This window comes from Podarcis erhardii, assembly GCF_964252035.2.
Source record: "Podarcis erhardii genome assembly, chromosome: 14".
In the NCBI taxonomy this organism is placed as follows: Eukaryota; Metazoa; Chordata; class Lepidosauria; order Squamata; family Lacertidae; genus Podarcis; species Podarcis erhardii.
In genome coordinates, this window is record NC_138503.1 from 34,269,040 (window position 1) to 34,288,332 (window position 19,293).

The 19,293-nt window shown below is 42.3% G+C and overlaps 2 protein-coding genes across 31 annotated transcripts in view; both read right to left on the reverse strand.

The window, feature by feature from the left end:
* Nucleotides 1-19,293, reverse strand: part of RBFOX1 (RNA binding fox-1 homolog 1) — a 1,493,407-nt gene that overhangs the window by 566,433 nt on the left and 907,681 nt on the right. The window lies entirely within an intron of this gene.
* LOC309329678 (uncharacterized protein) overlaps nt 18,616-19,293 on the reverse strand; it is a gene marked incomplete at its 3' end in the record, with an annotated part of 831,621 nt that continues 830,943 nt past the window's right edge. The window contains exon 3 of the mRNA XM_081840695.1: nt 18,616-18,729. Coding sequence (XP_081696821.1) covers nt 18,616-18,729 — 114 coding nt within the window. The remainder of the gene's footprint in view (nt 18,730-19,293) is intronic.

The following is a 19,293-nucleotide window of genomic DNA, read 5'->3' on the forward strand; positions in this document are numbered from 1 at the left end:
CACTGTAGCAATATGGCAGCATCCTTGACTACATTTACGAGGCTCTTGCCTGGATGAAACAATAGTCCTAGGTAAATAAAAGTTTATAGAGCACATTAAAACAGTGACGATACATATTCTCCTTCTTTAACATTGTCCTTGGAATTCAAACAATGTGTGTGGTGGGGTATATGCTAATGGTATTGCTGTCTCTCCTTCTATTGTCTACCTGTGTTACTATGGAGGGGGAAACTAGGTAACATCTCTTTTCTGAAAACTGCCCTTGTATTTCTTGAAATGATTATCACCTGGCAAAAGTGGTTTTGGGTTTTTTGACTTCCACTTCAAGGCACGTTAGAATTCATTTATACTTTTGGTGGGTGGGTGTGTGGGATTAAGCTTAATTTATCCTTTCATGGTAGATTTGAGTGGTGTGGGCTTACTTTTAAGTAAATCTCCATCATTCTGCAGACTCTCAAGATGTCCATGGTTCCTGATCTGAAGAAAGCCCCATGAGAATGGTTGCCTCATGCAGCATTTTTACCTTGGGATTTAAATGAAATCTGGGAAATCTGGGAGGCAAGCTACTGAATCAACTGATTTTCTTCCTCTCACCTTATAAAAACAAAACCTTCCACAGTGATTGAATAGTTGAAAGACAAGAAAAAGAAAGAACCCCTGGCCACTTCATAAACTGAAGTAAGATAAACCTTCTAGAAATTCATCCTGGCCATGATCCTTAATTTCACCCGCACCCATTCAACAATTGGTCAAAATGTTACCTCTCAAAAAATATTTAATTAAAACTCTAATTTAAATTATCTTGGTCTCAAATGACACATACTACAACTAAATGTATTTTTTAAACATTTTTAAATATACTGTGATACATTACAGTCAGCAGAGAACTACACTGAAACATTTGGTGTGTGCAAAATCAGATGCACAATGTTTGGTGCATGTACTCAGAAGAAGTAAGCCAATGTATGCAATGGGATTTCACCACAAGAACTTTAGAAGAGCCTGTTGGATGACCCATCTAGTCCAGCACCCTGTTCTCACAGTGGCCAACCCGATGCCTATGGGAAGCCTGAAAGCAGGACCTTGTTGTACCGGCAACTGGTATTCTGACAGTGGAGGTAAAACATAGCCATTGTGGTTAGTAACTGTTGACAGCCTTGTCCTCCTGCTTCTTCAGAGGAAATGTAACCCTATCAAGAACAGGAACCACCCACTAACAGTGCCTCAGTCTTATCTGGATTGAGCTTCAGTTTATTGGCTCTCATCCAGCCCGTTACTGAGCAAGAAAATGGTCCCACACATCCACTGCCACACCCGCAGATATAAAGGAGAAATAGAACTGTTTGCAGGCATATTTCTGGCAATGTACTTCAAAACTCAGTGGCTTAATGTAGATGTTTAAGAGCATAATGGATAAAATCAAACCCTGAGGAACCCCCACACTGAAGGCTCCACAGGACTGAAGAGCACCCCTCAAGCATTACCCTCTGGACCATCCAAGTAGAGGAGGAACTTAGCAGTTTTCACAAATATCAAACTCCTCCTGTGTCTTTAGAATATTCAGAGAAGATTTAAAATGTGCTCCTAAGGAAAGCTCTCAGCTGATCTTAAAGACCAGCAGGGGACATCAGGGGAAGAGACCTTTTCCAAGGTATGTAGGGCATATTAATTTTGCAAGCCTGTTTTTTTCTCCTCCATACTACCTATCTATATAGCTTTATATATTCCATAAACTTTTTTTTTTAACAAATTCAGAAAGCAATTACCTTGCACTATCTGAAGTTTAATATATATGCCCCAGCTTAATTTATTCTAATTTATAATTCAGAAGTGGGTATCCTTAAGGTAATCGCGTTCTGTAGCACAGTATGATTGCAACACACGAAAAATTAATTTGGTCATTTATCAAGCACCCCAGTCACCAAATATTAAAAAAAGAATAAAAAGAATCTCTTGAGCTGAAGGTAAATCGGATATTCAGAGACAATCTGGATTTGAGGTAACATCATCCCTCAAAACAAATCAACTTCTCACATGGTATTTCTGGAACATTTATAGGCATCTGCAAGACAAAGCTTCTGCAAAGTCCCCTAGCACATCCTCAGGTCCTCCTCAACTGCGTACACACAATACATTTAAAGCACACTGCTTACCCTAAATAATCATGGGAAATGTAGTTTATCCATCACAGAGCTACAGTTCCCAACACCATGAATGAACTACAGTTCTCAGGTTTCTTTGGGAGAAGTCATTTGCTTTAAATGTGTTTTTTAAATGCATGAAATGTATGTAGTGGTCACTCAGGTCACGGAACAAGCCTGGAACATTTTGTAGGACACCAGAGAATATCACATGGCCTGTTCTGTATGTTTGTTGTTAAAAGACTTGCTTAAAGGTCTGGTCAAGGAGAAGGAAATGCCTATAGATTCAGTTGCCTGGAGATGTAACTTCCTGGTTCATTTTTACTTCCTTTTTCTCTTTCTAGGAATCCCAAGAACAAAGGAAGTGATAGCAGCTGGACAGCAGACTGAGCACACACATAGATCAGCTCTTCAAAGCCTTTACCATACAGAGAGATGGGTTAAATTTCTACTTAGATTAGGTCTTGGGAACCTGCAGCCTTCAAATGTCATTTGAACTCCAACTCCTATCAGCCCGTGTCAGCAGGACCAATGACTATGTCTGGGAGTTGTGTGGTGGGAGTTGCAGCCCATGAACAGATGGAGGGACATGGGGTCCCCAGCCCTGATTTGTTCCTAAATCTGCATATGAAAATCACATTTACATGTGTAGGTAAATCTGTGGCCCCTTTTGTCCTATTTTGCTGATGAAGGACTATCACCCAGAAGCTGGAGCATGGTTGAATGGCCATCTGTCAGGGATCCTTTAGCTGTGATTCATGCATCACAGGAGTTTGGACTTGATGACCCTTTGAATACCTTTAAATATATGATTCTATTAATTTCCTCCTTGCCTACTGAGCACCCTACACACAACAAAGGGATGGATTGGAGCCAAAGTGTTGGATTTATGCAGATTTCTATGTTCTCCTGATCCCAATATTACCTTTTGCCATTCATCCTCATGACTGTAGGAAGAATCCCATTCCTCTCAACATCTCTGGCCAACAAAAGTTCAGGCTCCAAAAAGTGCAGCAATTTACACTATATCTTTTTCCCCCTGTGGTGTGCATATGGATAGCTGAGTTTTGAGAGGCTAGGGAAGTGTTTCTTCATAGCAGGGGTCCTCAAATAAATGAAAAGAATAAATTGATTGGGGAAAGCCGAGTCCTCCTCAGTAATTATATAGGTTAAGACATTCCTGCCAGCTATTTTAAAACCTAGAAAATTGTCCCCATTGCATTTTTTTTGAAGCATGCAAGTTTCAGAGAACACCCCCGGCAGTTTAAAAAAACAAAACAAAACAAAACAAAAAAACCTCTGCAACTTCCCACTGCCTGGCACCCTGTTGACAGAGTACCCAATTATGGCGGTTGGCATGGCACTATACTACAAGAAAGAAGGGTCTCATTTACACTATATATGCACATGCTGGAATCCTGGGTATTTCTCCAATCGCTACTACTTATCTGAGACCTTCTTCCTCCAGGGCCTGGAATTAATCACTAGAATATACAAAAATCAGCTAAATTCAATGTAAATTGGCAAAGGCCTGGTTTAATTGGCCGCTGTAGTGGAACCCATTTTTGAGCCGCATGGAAGCACAGCACAGATTCAAGAGTATGCCTACTAAAGAAAAATGTGCTATGTGCTAAATATGCACATAGGGAAATGGGGTGGGGGGAGGGAACCTTATTGGCTGGTGTCTACCGATGAAGGGAGAGCCATTAAATATTGCAATGACTCTCAAGGCTCGTTCTGATTTCAGGTAGCCAGCTGTAGGGATGTCAGAGAGTTCTGATGGGAACGGGAACAGAAATGGCCAATGTTTGCATATTTGTCCCATATCTGTAATGGAAATCAATTCAGCAAATATGATCAGTATTCACTGTTGTTGCTTTCAGTCCACAAATTGTACCTAATTGATTCTTCCCCACCCAATTTGCATTGTGTTTCCATTTCTCTGAAATTATCAGCATGGAATAATGTAACTACAGCATGATTAATTATGTAAATTACAGATTTATGTAATTTCACCATGGAGGGCAGCGAGGTGAGGAATATTGTTTTGGGCGGAAGACAAAGTGCAGTTGAATGGAAGCACTGCAGATTGTAAGAGGCTCTGATCTACCCAGAAAAGCTCTGTTGGATGACACAATGAGGATGCCATGGAGGCTGTAAAGAACTTTGGAAATTGTAGTTGTCTGAGGGGACTGGGGATCTCCTAGCAACTCTTAGCACCTTAACAATTTTCCATGATTCTATGGGGCAGCCATGACTATTTAAAGTGGTATGATACTGCTTTAAATGTATAGTGCAAAAGGGGCCTATGTGTCATATGAGTACTTCCATTTTCCTGTCCTGAAGCTGGAAGGTGGAGGGGGAGGTCAGGATTCCCATCACACTTGCACAATTTGTTTTGTGCACATGGATGCACATAAATGCATCTCATGATAGAAGCAGCCTTGAGAAATAAATAGATCTCACCCTATAAGCAAACAATTTGTAATGAAAAGTGGAACACAAGTCCCATATACCCAGTCATTCATACAATGTTAGTGCCATTGGTCAGCATCCACACCAATAGTGCAAGCACTTTAGGCCACACAGTGGAATTTCCCTTCCCCATGTAGTCCCTAAACCAGATCTGGAGAGTTGAGGGAACTCCAAAACTTATTTAGGGAGGGAACTCCAAAACCTATTCAGGGAATGTGTGTCAAGGTGGGATTTTCAACCTATTTCTCAAATGGGTTCCGGATTTCTAATGTGAGAACCAGAATAAGTTTGAAAAGCAGTAATAGAAACATGGAGGGGGCGGGAACTAAATTTCCTTTGTCACATATTGTACCTAACTTGCAACATTACGGTTTGACCAACTATCCTGTGTTCCATTTTCAAATTAAAAGTTGCCCTTTTAAGATCATTGAACTTTTTGTTAAAAAGCAGGCAACCATTAAATATATAATAATAAGCTGTTTCATGGGGTACATTTTGCAGCCTTTGAGCAGTGAAGTTCTTATATGCTTGAAATTTTCAGAATGCACAATGACTGAAGAATTCTCAGGATTCTTTGGGGAAAGCCCTATCTGTGTAAAGTGGTATCTGAGTGCCTTAAATGCATGGTGCAAAGGTGTTCTTAGTATAGAAATGACACCATCAACAGGCAATTAGAGAAGATTCTAACATTACTACTTCAAGTTTTATTTTATATATATGTATAGGGGTGGACTCGACTGGACTGGACTGGGAGAAGAGGAAAGAAAAATAGATAGGGAAGACTGCTGGCATTCACACTAGGTCTCAGCCCCGCTTATGATACAGTCCAGCTCAACAGTTCTGCAGCTTATAAAATAAAGTGCATTCTGTGCAATTTAAAGATGCACCACATTGTCATTTCTTTTACAGAGCTGGGCAATGGGTTTGGCTTTTACATTTGGCGTGGAGGAAGCAGGATGAGCAAGTCCTTTGAATACAATGAAACAGCCACCAGGAAAGTCCCTTAAATAATAATATTGAACTATATATCCGCTTCACACTTCATAAATAATGAACGAGGGGGAAATACCTAGTAGCTACACATTCTGTAGTGCACTACCTATGCAAGCCATCTCTGAATCTAAGGATCTCTAAATGCGAGAAAGATTTAATTTGGTAGCATTTTTTAAAGCTAAAAATTCAATTTACTTGGCACAGTGCAATAATTTCCCCCTCACAGCTATAGTCATAACTGGATTTTTTTTTTAGCTCCTGAAAACCAAGAGCTTTGCAATATAGCGAAAAGCAAGAAAAAATGTGACCAAAACTGCTTAGAATACAAAAATATTGTGCTTCTGATCTAATGTTAGGAAAATGTTTTCCACTATTAAGTCATTCATCCCCCCTCCTCCTTTTTTTTTTTTATAACCCTGTGTGTGCTTCTCTCCTCAAGGCAATGCACAGTTTGCTACCTTAAAATGCTTTTGTAAATTAAAAGGTGTGACTTAATTTTCATATTGAAAATTCATAGGAAAATTTGTTAGCTTTAACCATTTCTCCCCCTTAGGAAACATCAAGCACACTCTGAAGAATTAAAAACAATACAGGATTCCTCTACATCTGGAGCAGCCAGGTTTGTCCTTTCTAGACAGTGATGGGCTATGTTTCCCATCATTGCTAACTGGGCTTGATGAGAGTTGTAGTCCAACAACATCTGGAAGGCACCGCATTGGATAACTCTGCACAGCACCATTATCTCACTTCCATTTTAATGCTTGGATATAGTAAAATCCAAAGGACAGACCATCCTTTTATACTAAGGTCACACCTACACCATGCATTTAAAGCACATGGCTTCCCCCAAAAGAATCCTGGGAACCACAGTTTGCCCACCAGAGAATATGATTCCCATAACCCTTAACAAACTACAGTTCCCAGGGTTCTCTGTGTGGGGGAAGCCATGAGCTTTACATGTATAGTATGAATATGGCCAAGAATTGTCTTTGTTGGTAAAGAACACTTCCCCTAGGAGAACAAATTGGTAGCAACATAACTTACCACACGTTACTACAGAAGTGGTCTAAATGTTCAGTGCTGGACTATAATCTGTGAGACCGGGATTCATAATCCCACTCAGATATAAAGCTTGATGGGTGACAATCTCTCAGCCTTGCAGGGTAGTTGTGAAGTTCAAATTGGTTGGGGCACAAGCATGCATTCACCCTGAGTTCTTGGGAGGAAGAGTAAATAAATAAGCATAATGGAACATCAGAATCCATTTCAAATTCTATGAAAGAAAGAAATGGCAAGAGGTCATACTCAGAGTAGATCCACCAAAATCAACAGACTAACTAACTTGAGTCCAACAATTTCTGAAAATTACTATTTATAGCATCCAAGATCTCTTCCCCACGTTGACCCAAATTTCCAATCAAATGGAATTGCATAGTCAATGCTAATTAAATTCTGCTTGTTTGGTACAAGAGATATATTTTCTTTCAACAACTTAACATTAAGAAAAATTGTAAACCTGAATGTCATACAGGTATACACAGTCAACAGGCTAGATTCGAGGCAAAAATAAGTCAGATTGTGATGGTGGTGAGTATGATCATTTAGACTTTCTTGATGTTCACTGGATGACTAAAATAACTTTCGCATAAAAAATATACAGTAGTAAAGACAACTTGCATATTATTATTTTTGGGGGTATTTATTAATCTAATAACTGATCACACTGAACTGCTCCCTGAGTACACATTTCCCACCAAAAATATTTGCTGAAAGATTTTTGCAGAAAGAGCATGTTATTAAAACCAGAAGTAAAATTACTTAGCGATATTAAAAATATTTGATTAATTAAAATCATAATCAGTTAACCAAGAGCAAGTTAAGAGCAACAAAAATTCTAACAAAGCTTTATGCAGAACTACTGAACAATCTATAACAGGCCTCATCAACATGGTTTGGATTACAGATGGCTTTGGATTACAGTTCCTGCCAACCTTGGCCAGCATTGGATGAGACTGATGGGAGTTGAAATCCAAAGCGTTTGGAAGACACCAGGCTGGCAAAGTCTGCTCTGGGCCCATAATCAAGACAAAATAAAAAAATTCCTTCCAGTAGCACCTTAAAGACCAACTAAGTTAGTTCTAGGTATGAGCTTTCATGTGCATGCACACTTCTTCAGATACACTGAAACAGAAGTCACCAGACCCTTCTATATAGTGAGAAGGTGGGGAGGGGTATTACTCAGAAGGGTGGTGGGAATGGGTGATAGGCAGATAGCTGTGATGAGCCTGTTGACGACTCTTAACGACTGCAATAGGTCTTACAGGAAAAAGCAAGGGGTGAGAAGGTGAAAAATGGCTTTGTCATATATAATGAGATAAGAATCCAATGTCTTTGTTCAGACAGGTCTCTCCATGGTTTTAAGTTTGGTAATAAGTTGCAATTCAGCAGCTTCTCTTTCCAGTCTATTTCTGAAATTCCTTTGTAATAGAACAGCTACTTTGAGATCTTGTATCTGTAACTGGGCCCATAATGTTGATTCTGCTCCCATCACCATGTAAGATTCTTTTACATGAAGGTTCTAGGACATGGGTTGTCATCCTGGTCCCTTCCACCCACTAGTGGGCATTTCAGGATTCCAGGTGGGCAGTAGGGGGTTCTACGGCACAAGCTGAATCCTCCTTCCACCGAGAGAGATGAATGCTCTATCTATTCATCTTTCTCCCACTCAGTGGTTAGCAGGAAGTGTGGGCAGGTGCAAGCGCACAAACGCACATGAATGCAAGAACGAGAGTGAGTGTAACACACGGGAAGAGGAAGTGTGGTAGCCAAGTTTGAATCTCCCCCCTCCCCTATGTTTTGCTTATGTTTCTAAGGCACCAAGTGGGTATATGCATAGGTGGGGCAGCTGCAGTAGAAAAATATTCAGTGGCCCTGCCTGTGAATGTATCCACCTTGCTTGGTCTGTGAATGTATCCATCTTGTATGGCCTGGTGTACCATATAAGGCAGGGGTTGTCAACCTGGTCCCTACCACCCACTAGTGGGCATTTCAGGATTCTAGGTGGGTGGTAGGGGGTTCTATGGCACAAGATGATTCCTCCCTCTGCCCTCTAGTGGGCAGTAAGGAAATTTTACCATCAGGAAAGATGCATTAGTGGGCGGTAGGTATCAAAAGGTTGACTAGGAACAGGCCCTGGGATCATAGAGTCGGAAGGGACCCTGAGGATCATCTGGTCCAACTCCCTGCAATGCAGAAATATGCAGCTGTACCATACAGGGATTGAAACGGCAACCTTTGTGTTATCAGCACCAAGCTCTACCACTGAGCCCTACCCTAACAAGGCTTTGTCCATTGGAGAATGGGACCGTAAAATGTTTGCCTGTCCTGCTGACAAACTGCATTATCAAACTGGTGAAATCTATTGGGGGGGGGGGAGAAAAGAACTATATTTTGCATGGTAAAATATTCTATTACATGGAAGATGTTCTATTATGGCTATTAATATTTAGGCATTTTTAGGTATCATGGTTTCACAGCACAATATGTCCTCATCCACAGAATCATAGAATTGTAGAGCTAGAAGGGGCCTAAAGCCCCACCCTATCCTCCTCCTTCCCCCTACCGAATTTTACAAGGGCAACATTGGGCCTAAAGAGGAGGAAGCTCACAGGCAGTGCCACCACCTGAACTGGTGGTAAGTGAGAAAGCAGGTGGGACTGACGGAGGGTGGTGGGATAGTGTCCCATTCAGCTTAATGGAACCCTGTCTATTAAGTGTGTGTAAAGAGAGATAGAGGTGGGAGGCAGTGGAAGACAGAAGTGCCTGGCATGCTCTGGTTCATGGGGTCACGAAGAGTCGGACACGACTAAATGACTAAACAACAACAACAAAGAGAGATGATGATGATGATGATAACAATACAGTGGTGCCTCGCAAGACGAAAATAATCCGTTCTGCGAGTCTCTTTGTCTAGCGGTTTTTTCGTCTTGCGAAGCATCCCTATTAGCAGATTAGCGGATTAGCGCTATTAGCGGCTTAGCGGCTAAACGGCTATTAGCGGCTTAGAAAAAGGGGGGGAGGGAAAAACTCTATGGAAGCAAGTCCATAGGGAAATTCGTCTTGCGAAGCGCCTCGAAAAACGGAAAACCCTTTCGTCTAGCGGGTTTTTCGTCTTGCGAGGCATTCGTCTTGCGGGGCACCACTGTAACAATAATTTAATTATACCCCACCCATCTGGCTGGGTTTCCCCAGCCACTATGGGCAGCTCCCAACAGAACACCAATAACAACAATAAAAAAGCAACAACATGAAACATTAAAAACTTCCCTAAACCGGGCTGCCTTCAGATTTAGAAGTCAGATAGTTTTTTATTTCCTTGACATCTGAAGGGAGAGCATTCCACAGGGCGGTTGCCACTACCAAGAAGACCCTCTGCCTGGTTCCCTGTAGCTTCACTTCTCTCAGTGAGGGAACCGCCAGAAGGCCCTTGGAGCTGGACCTCAGTGTCCAGGCTAAACGATGGGGGTGGAGATGCTCCATCTGGTATACTGGGCCAAGGCCGTTTAGAGCTTTAAAGGTCAGCACCAACACTTTGAATTGTGCTCAGAAACATACTGGGAGCCACTGTAGGTCTTTCAGAACCAGCAGTTTGTGGTCATGGCGGCCACTCCCAGTCACCATTCTAGCTGGGAGAGAACAGTAGGATCTATTGGTTCACCCTCAGTTGTGGGCTGGTTTAACCTTTAAATAACTACATCCACCCACACCAAAATTAGAGACATACTGAGTTTGAGAGGTGTTTTTTTCTAGCTCAGTGACTCCCTAGGGTTTTAGGCAAGAATTTCTATCAGCTCTACCTGGAGATTTTGAGGATAGAACCTGGGACCTACTGCATACACTGAGCTAAAATGCCAGTCTTCGTGGCTTTGAATACCGGGGAAGTTTAAATGGGAACGTAAGAAATTGCCATATACTGAATCAAACTATTGGGTCCATCTAGCTCAGTTTTGTGTACACTGACCTGGCAGAGGCTCTCTAGGGTCTTAAACTGCAGCCTTTCCCCAGCCCTACCTGGAGATGCTATTGGGAATTGAACACAAAGCAGATGCTCTAACACTGATTTACAGCCTGGGCTGCAGGAAGAAGTGAATCAACAGCTCTCTCTCTCTCTCTCTCTCTATATATATGGAATAATGCAACAGGAAACTATCAAAGAAAATGAATGAAAAATAAACCAATACAAAGGAGTCTAGTGAGTGTGCAGAAAGAAAGAAGGGGTGTGTGTGTGTTAAAGGCACAAGGAGAGCAAGTTATTATGGGTGGATGAAACGCAAAACTAAGAAGTAATCTCAAAGCGAGAATGAGGAGAGCTCTTTTCTGCTACCCTAGATTTGATTTCTCAACACTAGATTATACATCAAAGACACACTGGGTCAAAGTAGCAGTTTAAAATTCATACAAGCGTGCTTTAAATTGTCTACACATTAGGGTGGAATTGGTCCACATGCTTGTTTTATGGAAAGAAAATAGAGGGCTGAGCAGACTTGGGCAAATGGTATATCTTGATGAAATATTGCATACATGTTTCCTCGAGAGCAGATCTGATACAGCGAGATGGAAACAAACCCTAAAATAATAATGGGCAAATAAATGAAGTGAAACTCAGCAAAAGATGTAAAAGCAACAGAGATGGGATCTTGAATCTGTTGAGTTCTGCAAACATGTAAGCATCAGGCCAGGGCATAGAAATTCCAGACTTGTTGGGCCTATATTTGCAAAATGTCTAGGAAAGAAAAAAAGAGTGGCTTTTGGTGTCAAGTAGGAGATTCTGGCCAGCTGCTAGGTGTGAGTGTGAGAGGGAGGAAGAATGTCAAAAGAAAAATGAGAACAACATGCAACCTTTATATGACGTCTTTTCCAAATCTATGTTTACCTGGAATCTCATACCCTCCAACACCTGGACGGCAAAAACCGGGACACCATCTTCCTGGTTTTTTATTGTGAGAGAAAGGCAGCCATTTTGGTTGCCATGATTTTATATAATTCCACACCACAACTCCCCCCCCAAGTGCTTTTAGAGGCACAGCACCCCAAAATGTGTGTTTTGAGGCACTGCAAGAAGGGGAATTCATGACACACGTGTGAGATCACAGTGACCAAAGTGGCCAAGCATTTAAGTGGATACCTTGTTCAACATTTTTTACCCAGTTGCAGGATGGGGGAAATTCTTTTTTTAAACACCCACATTTCCTTTTTCTTATGCCCCCTACCCACCCTCAACAGGGATTTCTTCAAATGGGAACTGCAGGAAGAAAAAATGCTGTCGGTATGGTTAGCAAAATGCTGTTTCGATCCCAGGAGATTAAAGGTTCTGTTGGAAAGGCAAGATAATAAAATCTAATAAATAAAAGCCTTCCCTGTTATATTGTGGGAAGATGCAGTGACAAATATTTGCATTTTATAAATTCTTTGTGTCACCTTTAATCTATTTAGTGTAATAGATCTTCTCCCAGCAGAACACCCCCAATTCAAGTATTGATTTAATATTTTAAAAATGCCCTGTCATTAAAATAAAAAATAAAATAAAAAAATCCAATACAGATGAGCATTATTAGTCAGGTTGAAGTCACAGAAATAATTTATTAAAATTATCTATCTGATCTGGTGTGCATTTGGATGAAAAAGATATTGATTTACAAATCAACTGTATTTTTTCTATAAATGAGATAAGTTTATAATTCAGTGTGATGTTTATAAATCCTGGACACAAGCTAAAAATCAGCAGCTTGATATATAAATCCAAAATTGTGCATATAAATCAGGGATTGTAAGAACTTGGATATAAATTAAACCCATAAATATAGTGTAGTGTGCCAACCCACTTCATACCAGCTTAATTCATAAACTCATCTAAAAAGAAACCTTTGGAATTTACAGATAGTTACTTTTTTTCAAAATAGAAAAAATACTCAATATACTTTTTCTCAAATACTTTGAGAAAATACTTTTTCTCAAATACTTTCTCAAATATTTTTTTCTCAAAATACTTTTTCTCAAAAATAATTTTCTAAACGTAAAGGGTTTCTGCTACAAAGCAAAATAAATTTGGGCTTGCAAATATTATGTGGTGTTTCATGCATCTCTTTCTCTCTCTTCCACAAACAGGTGTTCCTGTATTACAGGGGGCAGAATATTTTTAATGTAATCTTATTACTGAACTGGAGGCCCCTCGACTGACTTCAGGTCCAGTGTTGGACCATTTTGATCGGATACTCCCTACTGATGTGGATAGATTCCTCCAAGTTGGTAGGCCCACCACCTGCCTCCTTGATCCATGCCCGTCTTGGCTGATTAGGGAGTGTCCAGATGTTGCGCGGACCCCCCTGGTTGAAATTATCAATTTGTCCCTTGACACGGGGACATTCCCAGGGGAACTGAAGGAAGCAGTGGTGTGTCCACTCTTAAAAAAAACTTCATTAGATCCCTTAGACCTATCCAATTACCGCCCAGTTTCAAATCTTCCATACCTGGGTAAGGTAATTGAGAGAGCGGTTGCTGAACAGCTTGGTAGGTTTCTGGAGGAAACATCAGCATTAGATCTATTTCAGTCCGGTTTCCGTCCTGGTTTTGGGACGGAGACGGCTCTGGTTGCCCTAATAGATGATCTCCGTAGACAACTGGATCGAGGCGGGTCAGAACTGCTGATCCTTTTAGATTTGTCAGCAGCCTTTGACATGGTCGATCATGATCTTCTGGACCACCGCCTCACAGATGTGGGGATACAGGGCATAGCCCGTAACTGGTTGTGCTCTTTTATCTCTGGTCGGGGACAGAGGGTGGCACTAGGGAGGGAAATGTCGTCGCGCCACTCCTTGGTGTGTGGAGTGCCACAGGGCGCAATTCTCTCCCTGATGCTTTTTAACATCTTTATGCGCCCCCTTGCCCAGATTATACGGAGCTTTGGGCTGGGCTGTCACCAATATGCTGATGACACTCAGCTCTATCTGCTGATGGATGGCCACCCCGACTCGACCCCACGAAAACACTGACCAGATGCTTGGAAGCTGTGGCTGGATGGTTTCGTGGGAGCCGATTGAAACTAAATCCTTCGAAGACAGAGGTCCTATGGCTAGGTCGGGATGGTATGGGGATGAGGGACCAACTGCCTTCTCTTGCGGGGGCCCAATTAGTGCCATTGCCTTCCGTTAAGAGTTTGGGTGTAATCCTTGACGCCTCCCTTTCCATGGAGGCGCAGGTTACAGCAACAGCTAAGGCGACATTTTTCCACCTTCGCCGCATCAAGCAGTTGGTCCCTTACCTTTCCCGCCCCGACTTGGCCACAGTGATCCATGCGATGGTCATCTCCAGGCTTGACTACTGTAATTCGCTCTACGCGGGGCTGCCCTTGAAGCTGTCCCAGAAACTCCAGCGCGTACAGAATGCTGCAGCGAGGCTCCTCACGGGGTCTCTGCCATGGGAGCATATTCACCCAGTGCTTTTCAAGCTGCACTGGCTCCCGGTGGCGTACAGGGTCAGATTTAAGGTGCTGCTTTTGACCTTTAAAGCCCTTCATGGCCTAGGACCCTCGTACCTATGGGACCGCCTCTCCTGGTATGCCCCACGGAGAGCCTCAAGGTCCATAAATAACAACACCCTAGTGGTCTCTGGCCCTAAGGAAGTTAGATTGGCTTCAACCAGAGCCAGGGCCTTTTCAACTCTGGTGGTACGCTCTGCCTCATGAGACCAGGGCCCTGCAGGATCTGATTTCTTTCCACAGGGCCTGTAAGACAGAGTTGTTCTGCCTGGCCTTTGGCTTGGAGCCAATTTGATTCCCTCCCTCCCTCTCTCTCTCTTTTTTTTTTTCCTTCTCCTCCTGCGATGAGGCTACATTTTAATATTTTAATGTTCCATTATTTTAATGTTGTATTTTCTTTTTGTTTTTAAGTTGTAATCATTCATCCTGTTTTTATTATTGCTTGTAAGCTGCTCTGAGCCCGGCCTTGGCTGGGGAGGGCGAGGTATAAATAAAAAATTATTATTATTATTATTATTATTATTATTGTATCAAACTTTTGTGGGTTTGGTAAAGGTAAAGGCAAAGGGACCCCTGCATTAGGTCCAGTCGTGGCCAACTCTGGGGTTGCGGCGCTCATCTTGCTTTACTGGCCGAGGGAGCCGGCATGCTGCTTCCGGGTCATGTGGCCAGCATGACTAAGCCGCTTCTGGCAAACCAGAGCAATGCACGGAAATGCTTTTTACCTTCCCGCCAGAGTGGTACCTATTTATTTTGAACTGCTAGGTTGGCAGGAGCAGAGACCGAGCAACGGGAGCTCACCCCGTCGCGGGGATTTGAACCGCCGACCTTCTGATCGGCAAGTACCGTGTCCCTTGGTACATTGTTATATATGTTATTATGTTGCATATTAAGTTATTATGAAATTGTTCTTGTGATGGTTGATTTTGAGATGTATTCCTGTTGCAAACAGCTTTGAGCAGGATTCCTTTTGTGGAAAAGCATCATGCAAATAAAACTCTGAATGAATGAATGAATGAATGAAAACCTTCACTCTGTGGCGGCTGACATCACCTCCTCACCCCCAATCGCATAATGTCCTGGAATGACACTAAAGGAAGGGCACTGTTGAAAATGCAAAATGGCGGCCAGGGTACCAAAACAGTTCCCACTGGTGCCACTTACAGGGAAAGAACCCATGACTTTTTCCACTGCTAATGGTGACTGCATCCTACCCTGAGAAAATGTTGGAGAATTTCTCCCGCCCCTGGGAGGGAATGATTAAATGGTCCACCATTCTCCCAATTTCTTTGCCCACTAATTGGGCAGCAAATTATGAACAGACTCCTGTGTATGGCTCTGAATACAACATTAAAAAAATGTAAAACTGTTTTGTTGTTCCTTCCTTCCTTCCTTCCTTCCTTCCTTTCTGAACAGACAGAGTGAAGGCAAAAGGTACCCATGCCTACGGCCACTTAGCAAGTTCCTGGCTGTGGTGAGATTTGAACTTGGAACTGCCCAGCTCCCCTTCCCAGAAAGAATAGTAGGCCAGCAATCTCCTGGTGCTCCATCCCATTACACATGGCTGAAGGGTTATTTCAGATGCTGTTCCACATGCACATGGCTATTTCAAATTATATATATTTTCAAAACGAAAACAAAATTCTTATGGGCCAGAGGCTATTTTCCATGATACTTTTTCCTTCTGTCACATTGTTTATACTGTATATTTTATGAGCAGCAATGTTATTACAGAGTTCTCAACAATCATTTGGTAGTGTCTGCGACATAATTGAGTACAATTTTATTACCCTAGTGAGCAGGTATAAATGTTTAATTTGTGTGCACCACATGACAAGGAGAATTCTCGAAGCCAATAAATCTTTTTTTATTATTATTTTGCTCGTGCAATACCACACCTTCTGCTTGGCACGGGAGTATTTGCTCTATCAAGTTCTGCTTAAAATCTTAGGTGAATCGTTTATTTATTTATTTATTTATTTATTTTGTTCTGTTTCTGTTTCCTCTCAAGTATTCAGAAAGAAGTTAAGACCTGAAACTTGTAATGAAGACAGACACAGGGATGACTCAGAGTAAGGCTGAGTTCAGATAAGACATCAAACCATAGCTTGAACTAAACATTATTTACATGCGAAACTATGCTTTGATCTTCCACATGTATGGCAAGAAAACCATAGTGGTTTCAGTTTCCATCATCTCCACATTCAAGTTCATACGTAGAATCAGAATCTATAATGGTCCTACCATCCTGACCAACTGGTGGCAGTTGTTGTCAGATGAGGAGAGAAAGAAGAGGATGAGGAGGGCATGGAGGGCACCCTTAGTGGGAAGCAGCCTGAGAGAGAGGATGGAGGCCCTGCCCATTTGCAGGTTGGGGTAGCAGCCTCACTGACTCCATGTCTTAGCACCCAATAAGGTACTTCAAGTATTTGAGGTCTGAGCTGTTTAGGGCATAATAATAATAATTATTATTATTATTATTATTATTATTATTTATTATTTGTACCCCGCCCATCTGGCTGGGTTTCCCCAGCCACTCTGGGCGGCTTCCATAAAAACCAAAAATACACTAAAATATCACAGATTAAAAACTTCCCTGAACAGGGCTGCCTTAAGATGTCTTCTGAATGTCAGGTGGTTATTTATCGCTTTGACATCTGATGGGAGGGCGTTCTACAGGGCGGGCACCACTACTGAGAAGGCCCTCTGCCTGGTTCCCTGTAGCTTTGCTTCTCGTAATGAGGGAACCGCCAGAAGGCCCTCGGCGCTGCACCTCAGCGTCCGGGCAGAACGATGGGGGTGGAGACGCTCCTTCAGGTATACTGGGCCGAGGCCGTTTAGGGCTTTAAAGGTCAACACCAGCACTTTGAATTGTGCTCGGAAACGTACTGGGAGCCAATGTAGGTCTTTGAAGACCGGTGTTATGTGGTCTCGGCGGCCGCCCCCAGTCACCAGTCTAGCTGCCGCATTCTGGATTAGTTGTAGTTTCCGAGTCACCTTCAAATGTAGCCCCACGTAGAGCGCATTGCAGTAGTCCAAGCGGGAGATAACTAGAGCATGTACCACTCTGGCGAGACAGTCCGCGGGCAGGTAGGGTCTCAGCCTGCGTACCAGGTGGAGTTGGTAGACAGCTGCCCTGGATACAGAATATACACCAATATGAGTATCTTGAATTGGACCTGGAAACAAACAAGCAACCAGTGCAGCTGTTTAAAAACAGGGGATGCATGAGATCTGAAGGGAACCTCAACCAATAATCTGGCCCCTGCATTTTAAAGTTTCCAGTTAAAGTTGTCTTCAAGGGCAATCCCATCCACATTCCCCTAGCACTATTGAATCATACTGATTGATTAGCATCTCCCCACTTCCAGGATGTGAGGACTCAGAAGACATAACACCTCTGTCTTTTCAATATTTAGCTTCAGTTTATTGGCCCATGTCCAACCCATCACTGCCTCCAAGCACTGGTTGAACACCTCAACTGCCTCTCCTGATTCAGATGGAACAGAGAGATAGAGCTGGGTGTCGTCTGCATATTGATAACCCCACTCAAAAACTAATAGTGACAGCTCCCAGTGGCTTAATTTGGAAGTTAAATAGCATGCAGGGCAAGATGGAACCATGTGGGACACTACAGGACAACCCTCATGGGGCTGAAGAGTAGCCTCCCATGGCTATGTTCTGGAAATGGCCCTGGAAGTGGAAGCACTGGAGCACATTGCCCCCAACCCCCAACACTCTGAAATGTTAAAGAAGGACACAACAGTATCAACAGTATCAAAGGCTGCTAAGAGTTCAAGGAGAATGAGCAGGGTGGTACTCACTTCCCATCTCTCTCCCAATAAATGCCATGAACCATAACAAACTACCGTTAGCAGTGGAAGAAGTCACAGGTTCTTTCCCCATGATTTCTTTCTTTTGCTGCCACTGTAAGTGGCACCAGTAGGAACTGTTTTGGCCCCAACAAACCACTTCCCCAGGTTCAGTCCCTGGCATTTCCATGTAGCATACCCTCCAACATTTCTCTGATGAAAACAGGGACGCCCAGTACTGTATATATACCCTGCTCATCTGACTGGGTTGCCCTAGCCACTCTGGGTGACTTCCAGAAAATATAATAAAATAATAAAACACTAAACATTTTAAAACTTCCCTATACCAAACTGTCTTCAGATGTCTTCTAAAGGTTGTATGGTTATTTATCTCCTTGGCTTAGGGGTTGCATTACTCCATGCCCTCCAACATTTCTCTGATGAAAATAGGGATGACTCAAAGAAAAGAGGGACATTCTAGGGTCAAATCAGAAACTGGGATGGCTTCTGTAAATCTGTGACTGTCCCTGGAAAACAGAGACACTTGGAGGGTCTGACGGAGGGCTGGAATGGACTTCCTGCTTGAAACCTTGGAGAGTCACTGCTAGTCATTGCAGACAATACAGCTAGACACACCAATGAGTCAGTAAAAGAAAGCTTCCTATGTTTGCTTTTCTTTTGTATAGCTGTACACCAAAGCCTGCTGATACCACCTCCTTGTGTGTGTCTGTGGTGTCATTTTGGCTACATAAGCAATGGCACTCATGCCTGAACACTGGAAATGAAAGGGATTATTTAAACCTGCACATTAATGTAGGAGATTCAGGCTTCCTTTTGATATGCTAACAACCAGTTTTCCTTTGCCAGATGGGGGCATCCAGAGAGGTTTGGTCCCTACTGCTTTTGTTTATACAGCAAATTATTGTTTTGTTGTCTCAGGGAATTCAGAAGAGGGAATTGGAAGGCAAGACCAATCTAGATAAAACTTCTTACCAAATTAAGTACTCTAATTTGTTTATGTCAAACTCATCATGGAGCTGGAAGAAGCAGCACTTTTCCATTTCAAGAGGCTTCACTGCTAATGTTTTGTTTGGAATGTTTTTATTTAAAAAAAGAAGAAGGAGAGAGGTGAAATAACACTTCGGGATATTTTATATTACTGTGGGGGTTTTTTATATAATATGTCTAAACTATTTGCATTTTATCTTTATCTTTATTTTTTTTAAAAGGAGGGCAAAAACTTGTTCATAAATGACCCTGAAAACCATCTTTCAGCCCTATGCAGTGTGAGAATGAAAATAATTTGAAAGTATGGATATATTTACCCTCAGCAACAGAG